The sequence below is a fragment of the Orycteropus afer genome, unplaced genomic scaffold (genome assembly GCF_000298275.1).
Source record: "Orycteropus afer afer isolate SDZICR_OR568_19922 unplaced genomic scaffold, OryAfe1.0 scaffold00175, whole genome shotgun sequence".
Taxonomy (NCBI): domain Eukaryota; kingdom Metazoa; phylum Chordata; class Mammalia; order Tubulidentata; family Orycteropodidae; genus Orycteropus; species Orycteropus afer.
This window is the reverse complement of record NW_006921762.1, coordinates 2,886,263-2,896,760: the sequence shown is the minus strand read 5'-3', so window position 1 is coordinate 2,896,760 and position 10,498 is coordinate 2,886,263. Positions and strand designations below refer to the sequence as shown.

Below are 10,498 nucleotides of genomic sequence, written 5' to 3'. Positions count from 1 at the left end.
CTTTGTATTGAAACCAACGTGAAAATGGGTTTTCCCCGTCAAAATCAAGACTGAGCAATTCCTGTTTGAACTTTTGTAGGAATCCATGGGAAAAAGCAATGACGGGAGAGCTTATGTTATCACTGGCATGTGGAACCCGAATGCACCAATATTTCTGGCACTTAATGAAGAGACACCAAAAGGTGAATTTTCTTGAAAGACTATTATTTGCTTAAAATTTTTAATTATAACAATGTTGTTGTTGTTTTGTAATATATTTTTTTCTTAAATTCTGATACTCAAATGGAGATATTCTTATTTAGAATTCAAGGTGTCCTTTCATACTTTATGCTTTTCTGTTGTTGGTAGGTGCTGTCAAGTTAGCACCTGCTTTGTTATGTACAACAGAACAAAACACTACTCAGTTTATGCTTTTATAGGAGGGAAAAAAAAGCACTATGCAAAAGAATCCCTTCAAAAGATAATGTGAATTAGTTTCATTAGATTGTATAGGAAGCAGTTGGGCTTTGTGTTTCATACATCACTCTAGAGTTGTTTTGTTTGAGGGGATTGGGGGTAGGTGTTAGAGTTCCTGGGTGGTGCAAACGATGAGCATCTTCACTGCTAATCAAAAGGTTGGAGGTTGTGCCTACCCAGAAGCATCTCAGAAGAAAAGCTGACAATCTGTTTCTAAAAACTGCTTATTGAGTTATTATTTCTAAAAACTGTTACTGAAAAACTCTATGGGGCACAGTTCTACTTTGACACATATGGGGTCATTATGTACAGGAATGAAAGCAATTGGTGGTAGTGGTGAAATAGAAGAATATGACAGAGATTGATGCAAACAAACAAATTTTGGAATTTTTTGTGTCTTTAACCTTTTTCTTATGTTACAGACTCCTTATATTTTTTCATTTATTAATTATTAGTTTCATTTTTTGACCTTTGGGATTTTAGTAATGTTTTTCTTGTGAATTTATATATATTAAAGATTTCATTTGTGGCAAACATTTTTTTTCCTAATTGTTCACCTTCTCATTTTGTTTATGTTGAGTAGGCTTTATAAATGTTAAACAGTCACATTTTTTATTCTCTCCTCTTTTTTTTTTTTATTCTTTTTATCCAGATATGAATCACCTACATTTTGTGCTCCTCTACCATCTGCCTTTAAACTAAAATGTTAACTTTTACTTGATGAATTAAAGTCTCACACTGAATGCTTTGCTATCATGCAGCAAGTAATTCATAGTAAAAAAATAATGGACCAGTTTGTTTTATTTTTAATCTTAAATTATTTAGGCTATACCTACAGTACACATTTGATTAAAGATAGGAAGCATTAGTCAATATTGATATGGAAATATGTATTAATGAAGTGCATTAAAATGATAATTATTCTCAAATTTCTTTAAAGATAGTATTCACCTAGTTCCAGAACTTGCATGCATTTAATTATGCATCAAGCTGTCTGTTGCAAAAGAAGGGCTGAAAGAAAAAAAAAGTGATGATTATATAATAGTTAGCTTTTCATATAGTAGGAAAAAATAGTTTTATACACACAGTTTACTATTACTGGAGATAAGCTTTCAAATAGTAGCCTGTAACCTTTTTTTTTAAAATAATCATTTAGAAAGAAAACAAAAAATGAGAAAAACAAACTAGTTGATAATTTTGAAGAGTAAAACATGAGAATTTTAAGACATAAGTTATAAAAGCACTTTTTATCTGTTTTTACATGACACATAGTTCAATTTCATCTTACATTTTAATATACATTTGGATCTCAAATAAAAGGTCATATGTTTTCAAATATATTTGTTCTATTAAACTGTATCTAATACTGTGTTATGATAATATAATTCTCCAAAATATATTTAAATCATTTCTTACGCCACACAAAAATATGGACCTGGTTTCTAAAACTACTAAGTGGTGTCTTTGAAATTATAAATTATTTGGAGGACTCATGAATCAAATGAAGTTTGATTTTTATAGAAGTTGAGGCCCTTAGAGGTAAAATATTTTATATCTTTCTATTGCACTAAACATGTCTTATCCAATTGTGTATTATATCCTATATCTTATGTTATAGTCTCTTCATTCTCACCATTATTCCCCTTAGACTTTAAGGTCTTTTAGGCTGATGGTTCAAACCTACTCCTCAGAAGGAAGACTGGGCAATCTACTTCCATAGAGATAACACCTTGGAAACCCAAGGGAAGGGTCGCTATGAGTTGGGACCGACTCCATGGCAGTGAGTTTGGTTTGATTTGTAAAGTATAGTATATGAAAATAGAGGGATGCATAAAATTTTGAAAAAGGCTATTGAGGGTTTCTTCTAATGGTGGTCTTGGCTATTTGAACTTTCTCTTGAGGATTAAAAATGGTGGGTGAAATAAATATATATTTTTAAAAGCAATAGTAAATCATAAGGGTGGCTGGCTCTGTTGGTTATACTGCAGCTATGTCTGGACATGGCAGGGGCAGGAAGGGGCTCAGAAAAGGAGATGCTGAGTGCCACACAAGGTGTTGTGTGACAACTTTCAGGGGATCGCCAAGCCTGCTATTTGGCATCTAGCTTGGCATGGTGGCCTCAAAGGCATTTCTGGTCATATATATGAGTAAATTCCTGGTGTGCTCAAGGTCTTGCTGTGTAATCAGGGACGCATTACCTACCCCGAGCATGCCAAGGGTAAGACTGTCACGGTCATGGATGTGGTTTATGCACCGAAGCATCAGAGGTGTACTCTCTATGGCTTCGGTGGCTAAGTTGCTGTCTTCTACCCACTTAACTCTCCATTTCTAAACCAAAGACCATTTTCAGGGCTGTAAAAAAAAAAAAAAAGATGGTATGGAATAACTAAACCATAGATTCAGAAACTCAATGAATCTCAAGCAAGGTAATAAAATATAAATCCATACTTTAATCCATCATAATGAAGCTGAAGAAAAGCAGTAGACACTGTTATTGTTAGCTGCCATTGAGTTGGCCCTTGACTAAGCATAGCGACCACATGTATTAGAGAATAGGACTGCTTCATAACGTTTCCTAGACTGTAATCTTTATGGAAGCAGTTTGCCTGGCTTTTCTTACACAGAGCCACTGGGTGGGTTTGAACCACCAGCCTTTCAGTTAGGAGCTGATTGCAGACTGCTTGTGCTATCCTGGGACTTTGACTCTGATCTAGAAGATTGTAAATTTAAAGTAAGGCTATGAACCAGGTAGATGTTTTAATTAATAACTGAAATGTTGGCTGATTGTACTGTGCTAGGTATTGAGGGCATAAGGGTGAGGATGAGAATCCTTATTTATAGAATACACGATGTGATGGGTGAGATTTATGGGTAGCAAAGAATAGCAGGACAGAGGAGAAGGGAGGATCTAATGTAGATTAAACCAAATACCCCCATTGGCATTGAGTCTATTCCAACTCATGGCAACCCTGTTTGTGGAAGAGTACAACTGCATTCCATAGGATTTTCAATGGCTGATTTTTTGAAAGTGATTGCCAGGCCTTTTTTCTGAGGTGCCTCTGGATGAACTTGAACTGCTAATCTTTTGGTTAGTAGCCAAGCATAAACCATTTGCACCACTCAGGGACCTCCTTTATTTAGATTAGGTAAGGTTTACAGGGAAAAAAAATTGATAAATAAACAGACCTGAAGAATAGTGGGTAGTTCCCAGGCAAAAGGAGAAGGGGAATGTACTGCAGTGGGAAGAGTAAATGTGAAGTCTCAGAGACAAGAGGGAGCAAGTACTTTAGATGAACTGCAATAAATGGTATGGCAATTATAGAATGTGTGTAGAGATGAGATTGGAGAGATAATCAGAGGCTAGGTTATGAAGAGCCTTAAGGAGTTTGGAATTTACAGCATAAGCAATGGATATTAATAAACACCTATTTTATGTGTGTTTGCCATCTTCTTACTGAAATTAAAAATGCCATGACAGTACATAGTGTGATTTTTTACTTTTATATATTTCCTTAGAGTTCTAAGTGGAGTTTATTGATTCCTTCAATTATTCATCAAATATATATTAAAATACAGGGATAGATGCAAAGAAAAGTGTGATGTGGTCCCTGACCCTCAACAAAATATTTTGTTGTTTCATATTACCTGTTGTTGTCGTTATTGTTATGTGCCATAGAGTTGGCCCCGACACATAACGACCCCTCCTTGGGTTGCCGAGGCAGTATCACTACGGAAGTAGATTGCCCAGCCTTCCTTCCTAGTAGGCATTTTTGTACTCATTTGTTGAGTTGAATTGAGATAAATCTTTTTTTCTGACGTTAGGTATCATGATAAATCTTTGACTAGAAGCTGCATTTGTCTCTCACAGCTGTTTATTCTTATAATCTGCAATTAAAATTTCTGCTATAGATAAACGAGTATACATGACTGTGGCTGTGGATATGGTGGTCACAGAGGTGGTGGAGCCTGTCCGCTTTCTCCTGGAGACAGTAGTTCGTGTGTACCCTGCAAATGAACGATTTTGGTATTTCAGCAGAAAGTCTTTCACAGAAACGTTCTTCATGAGGTTGAAACAGGTGGGATTTTTTTTCTCTCTTCTTGTAGTAATATATATTTCCATTATTCAATACCAAGATAATTCCTTAAGTAAAAAAATAAAAATCAGTAAAATTCCTCAAATACTTGAGTGATATTCATATTCAACCAGTATTTTAAAAAGGTACATCTAAATGATATGTTAAAAATAAAACAAATGTAGTAACTCTGTACTTTTCTTTTGAGAAACCTGCAATGCATACCTATAAAATAGTACATGCTTAATAGAAATATTGATTCTTTATGTGAAAGGACTTTTGTGCTTTTTATATACAACAGAAAGACAGGGCATAGGGGTATCATATGCTTATAAAATTATAATGAAAAAAATTCCCACCAATACCTGGCTAATTGCTATTCTTGTTTTTATTTGTATTATTAGATAATTAACATTAATATATATGAATATATTGTTTGTCATTGTCTGTAAAGATAAAATTATTTAATATTAAATGAACAAAACTAGAGTGTCTGTGACATCTTTAAGTTAGTGTAAGTAAAATGTGTTTTTTGTTTTATGGTGGAGGAGAAAGATAACAGTAAAAAATAACTTGGATTTTAATGAAAAAAAAAGCTAGTGTTAGTTTTGTGAAATCAGAGTAAAATGTTCTACTGGAATAAATGGAAGACCTTTATGTGCTGTTTTTGTCAGTGCTTCTACTCTTCCAAGTTGAAAGATGCTTTTTGCTTCATATACTGTAATTTGCAGGGTGAAAGCAGCAGTGCAAACAGTCCCCAAATTACAAACAAGCTCTGTTCCTAAGTGTGTCTTTAAGTTGAGTTTGTAAGTAAGTCAGAACAGGTGCATATGGTTCTTACTTACCCTTACTTTAGTGCAAGAAAAGGCTCCAAGACTTTTCAATGATTTAAAATCTGCACATGTAGCAAGTGAAGGTGATTTTGATGAAGAATTTGTTGCCAGTAGGAATTGGCTCAGTGGTTTCAAAGTGAGGGCAAACTTGTGTAACATTAAAGGGCAAGTACAAATTGTCTGTAAGTCTGATGTTCATAACCTGGGAACTGCCTGTACAGTAAACAAATAGAGAAGCCACTTACCTATTCAAAAACAAACAAAACCAAAACCTTATCATGGTTCTATTAAGTTTCATATACTAGATACTTTGAAATTATCATGATTTTCAGCTTTCAAAAAATTATTACAGCTGTGGTTTGGCTCAGCTTTTATTACTGGGTGGACGGTTTTCTTTCTTTATCTTTTATGGTATTTTCTAATGAAAATTAGATGAGCAATATTCAAATGCTCCTGAGAATCTTTTAATATTTTTCTGTGAGATTTTCTTTCATGCTGTTTTTGGTAGCTTACTTGTTATGGCTATCAAAGTTTCTGTTGTCACTTTAAGCCAAAGAAATATTCCAGTTTGTGTAACAGTGAGTAAAGTAGCTGTATAGGAAGTGTCGTTTTTCTAATAATAATTAATTAATTATTATAATGTCAATTGTACTTGCTGGAAATGTGAGAGACAATTAGCTTTCTTTAAATTCTAGTATTTGTGTTTATCTGGCTTCCTACTTTTAGTTATTACAGAGAGTGGTTTTTTTACTAAATATTTTCATGTTTAAAACTGCTAATATTGAAAGACTGTGAGTGGTTAGTACCATTAGAGTTTTCTTAGTAATTAAACATTAAATGAGAACATTACTTGTGAATTGAAAAGACTAAATTCCCATGTAATATTCAGCTGTACTAAATGTGAAGCTGATATAAATGGATCTTAATATGAAAAAGATAGTTTTTAACTTTAGTGCTGTAATCTATATTCAAGGAAAAGTGTGCTTTGCCAAGTGGCCATCCAAGGCCTGACAATTGGTCTCTATTTTCCGGGATCAATAGAGGAGAAGTAGAATTAGGAATAGGAAGAAGAGATGGAATATGTAATTAATTGTCTCCATGAACAATATGCCTTGTTTGCCATGAAATCAGAACTGGATAATGTCCAGCTACCATTACTGAACATTTAGATCAAATGTTCTATAGAAGAATCCTGATCAAAAGGGGGAAATGTAGAACAGAGCTTCAATTTCTTACAGATTGCAGACTTTCTGGAGTCACAGAGGCTGAAAGAACCCCTCAAACTATTGCCCTGAAATAATCTTTAAACCTTAAACCAAAAATATTCCCTAAAGTCTTTGTAAAACCAAACAGTAGTTTAGCCTAACTAGTAAGGAATGTCATCCTTGAACATTGTGCCCTTTTAAGATCTGTCTGTTGTGCTGTTAGTTGCTGTCAAGTTGATTCCAACTCATAGTGACCCTATGTGCAACAGAATGAAACATTGCCTGGGCCTGTGCCATCCTCACAGTGGTTGCTATGCTTAAGCCCATTGTTGTAGCTACTATGTCACTCCATCTTGTTGAGGGTCTTTCCCTTTTTCACTGACCCTCTACTTTAGCAAGAATGATATCCTTTTGCAAGGACTGGTGCCCTTCTAATATAACCAAAGTATGAGAGACCAAATCTGGCTGTTCTTGCTTCCAAGGAGCATTCTGGTTGCATTTCTATCTCTATGGGATCAAAATGACAACAACAACTTAAATAGGAAATGTAGGGAGCAGTGAGTTTATGTCACTGGGGAGAAACGACTCAGAAAAGTAGAATGAGAATTCTACTTTTGCACAACTTGAAGAATGTAATCAGTGCCACTGAATTATACATGTAGAAGCTGTTGAGTTGGTGTATGGTTTGCTGTGTATATTCTCAACAACAACAGCACAAATTTTTTAAGAAAGAAAAGTGTGGAAAACTAGAAAATGGATTGTTATCTGGTCCCTTTATGAAGATATACCTCCCCTGATTAGAAATAATAAAAATGAAAAAATTGAAATCTACAGATGGTAAATGAATTGCTGAAATTCATATGGATAATACTGTAAGAGCTGAGACTTCAGTTCCTTACTTAAACCAGACTCTACCCATAATCCCAGAGATTAGGTTGGTTTGTGACTGTTGATATTGGTTTAGACTAAACATTGGCAGAAAGGAAAATAGGTTAGTTCAGGTTTGAGTAATTTGAACTTAGACATCTAGAATTATTTCTTTTATTTTGAGTGTATTGGATTTACTGAATCATTCCAGATCTGGTCCTGTGCCCATACAGGATTAGATTAGACTCTTGAGGACAACATCAAACTACATGGGGACTCCCTATTCCAGAATTATGTTTTCTTGGCAGCATTCCTTCTTTCAAGTATAGCAGGACTTTATCTGTGGAGTATTGGGATGTCTGAAGTTCTGCCTTATTCCTGTCTAATGTCTAGTCAAGGCCAAATGCCATTTTCACTTCATTCATTTTCTACCCAAAAGGAATAAGGAAAGCATATAATAAGGGGATTGAATCTAGGGAGTCTGGGAAATTGTCCCAGAGAAAATCATTTGACCTGAAGTCTGACAGAGAAGTAGAAATTAATGCGACAAAAGTAAGGAGCAGCACGTGCAAGTGCTTAAAGAACTAGAATGACTGGGGAGAACAGAAAAGGGGAGAACAGAAGTTGATAATAAGCTGAGTGGAGGCTAGGTCACTGATCATGCAAGATTTTGTAGTGCACGTTAAAGACTTTTTTTTTTCCTTTTCTAAATCAACTTGATTGAAGTATAGTTTGCACACAATAAAATACACCCTTTTAACTCTCCATTTTGTTGAGTTTAGACAAATTTATACATCTGAATAACCACCACCAAAAGAAATATATAAAACATTTCCATCACTGAACAGGGAAGAGGTAACTACCGGGGGAAAGGGGAGGAGAGCTGTTGGATTGTGGTAAATTGTAGTCAGTGTCATGAGACAAAGTATATGTGAAATGCTGTATGGAAAGTGAATTTGCTCTGTAAGCTTTCACCCAAATCATAATTAAAAAAAAATATTCCATCACTGAAAAATGTGCTTATCCCAGCCTATCTCCTTATCCTTGCCCCTAGGCAACCACTGATCTGCTTTCTGGCATGATAGGTTACATTTATCTTTTCCAGAATTTCATATACGTGGAATCATGCACTATGCCTTATTTTGTGTAAAGCTTCTTTTATATAAAATAATATTTTTGAGATTTATCTATGTTGTGGGTATCAGTAGTTGACTCCTTTTTATTGCTGAGTAGTATTCCATTGCCTGGATATATCACAATTCATTTCTATAGGGTAGATACCTAAGAGTGGCATTGCTGTGTCATATGGTAAGTTTATACTTCATAAGGAGCTGTCAGCTTCTTTTACAAAGTACTTCACCATTTAACATTTCCCCCAACAATGCATGCAATTTCCAATTCTCCAAATTCTTGCCAACACTTGGTTTTCATTTCATTTGATTTAGTATTTTCTGATTTCCCTTGTGATTTCTTCTATATCCTATGGGTTGTTTAGAAGTGTATTGTTTAATTTCCAAATATTTGTGGATTTTCCAGGTAATATTTCTGCTGTTGATTTCTAATTTTGTTTTGATCAGAGAACATATTCTGTATGTTTAAATTGTTGAGATTTATTTTATGACTAGGAGTCCCTGGGTGATATAAATAGTTAACATACTTGGCTGCTAACTGAATAGTTGGAGGTTCGTGTTCCCCCAGAGGTGCCTTTAAATAAAGGCCTGGTGGTCTACTTCCAAAAAAACCAGCCATTGAAAACCCTGTGGAGCACAGTTACACTCTGGTGCACATGAGATTCTTCCTGAGGTGGAATCACTTTGATGGCAACTGGTATTGTATGGCTCCACATATAGTCTGTATTGGTGAACGTTCTAAGAGTATTTCTAAAGAATGTGTATTCTGCACTTGTTGAATAGACTATTCCGTAATGTTAATGATATTAAGTTCTATGATAGAGTTTTTCTATGATCTCTACTCAGTGCTCTATAAATTCAAGGAGGTTTCTACATTCTTTTTGAAGGGAACAGCAAGAACAACTTCTAACACTATTATTACAAACAGTAGTAGTAATAGTAATTACTATTTATAAAGTTTACTGTGCCAGAAGGAGTCCTGGTAGTGAAAAGTTTGTGTGTCCCACAGTGTGAATCCACCCAGTGTATCTGTGGGAGAAAAACTTGGTGATCTGCTCTTTTAAAGATTAACTCAACCCATTGCTGTTGAGTTGATTCTGACTCGCAGTGATCCTATAGGGCAGAACAGAACTGCTCCGTAGGGTTTCCAAGGCTATAAATCATTATGGAGGCAAACTGCCATATCTTTCTCCCTCAGAGTGCCTGGTAGGTTTGAACTACTCTGTTACCAGGGTGCCTCCATAAAGATTACAGTCTAGAAAACCCTATGGGGCAGTTGTATGTTGTATAGGGAATGGAAATAGACTCAGTGGTACCTCACAACAAGAACAATAATGCCAGGCACTGTTCTAAGTACTTTACACAAAAGAACATATTTAATGCTTAGTATAATTCTCTTGCTACAGTTACCATTATTATACCCATTTTCTAGGTAAGCAGATAGGCATAAAAAGGTTATTAGATGGTGGACCAGGAATTGAATCTAAGTAATTTGATCTTATAAATGCCCCCTTGAGAAATGTTTATGGGACATGAACAATTCTAACACTAAAATTGGTTCTTTTTTTCTCCCTGACATTTTCTTTATGAAAGCCAATCATTTTTGTTGTATTCACTTATGCTTTCCTTTTCTTCTTGTATCATTTTTGACTGTTGACATCACTAGTTAAATTAGATGTTCAATATGTGAACAGTTTATAAAGAAAATCTAAGGATTTGGAACATTTGAAACATTGGTGGTACACCTGCTCTTACTCCTGTGAGAAATAGACTTTTTAGCTACTAAAATATAGTGATGTACACACTGCTCTGGAATAGTGTTCTGCTAATATGGGGTTCTTTGGGCGTCCCTGAGTTTCCCCTCCTCACCTAATCCCTTTGGCTGATTGCTCTTCTCTTTGGCTTCCTGGGTTTTACCCCTTTCTCCTGCTCTC

The 10,498-nt window shown here is 35.1% G+C and overlaps 1 protein-coding gene across 1 annotated transcript in view; it reads left to right on the top strand.

Annotated features, from left to right (window-relative positions):
• Positions 1–10,498, top strand: part of RABGAP1L (RAB GTPase activating protein 1 like) — a 920,113-nt gene that overhangs the window by 57,872 nt on the left and 851,743 nt on the right. The window contains exons 8-9 of the mRNA XM_007947094.2: positions 80–182; positions 4,366–4,532. Of these exons, the coding sequence (XP_007945285.1) occupies positions 80–182; positions 4,366–4,532 (270 nt within the window). The remainder of the gene's footprint in view (positions 1–79; positions 183–4,365; positions 4,533–10,498) is intronic.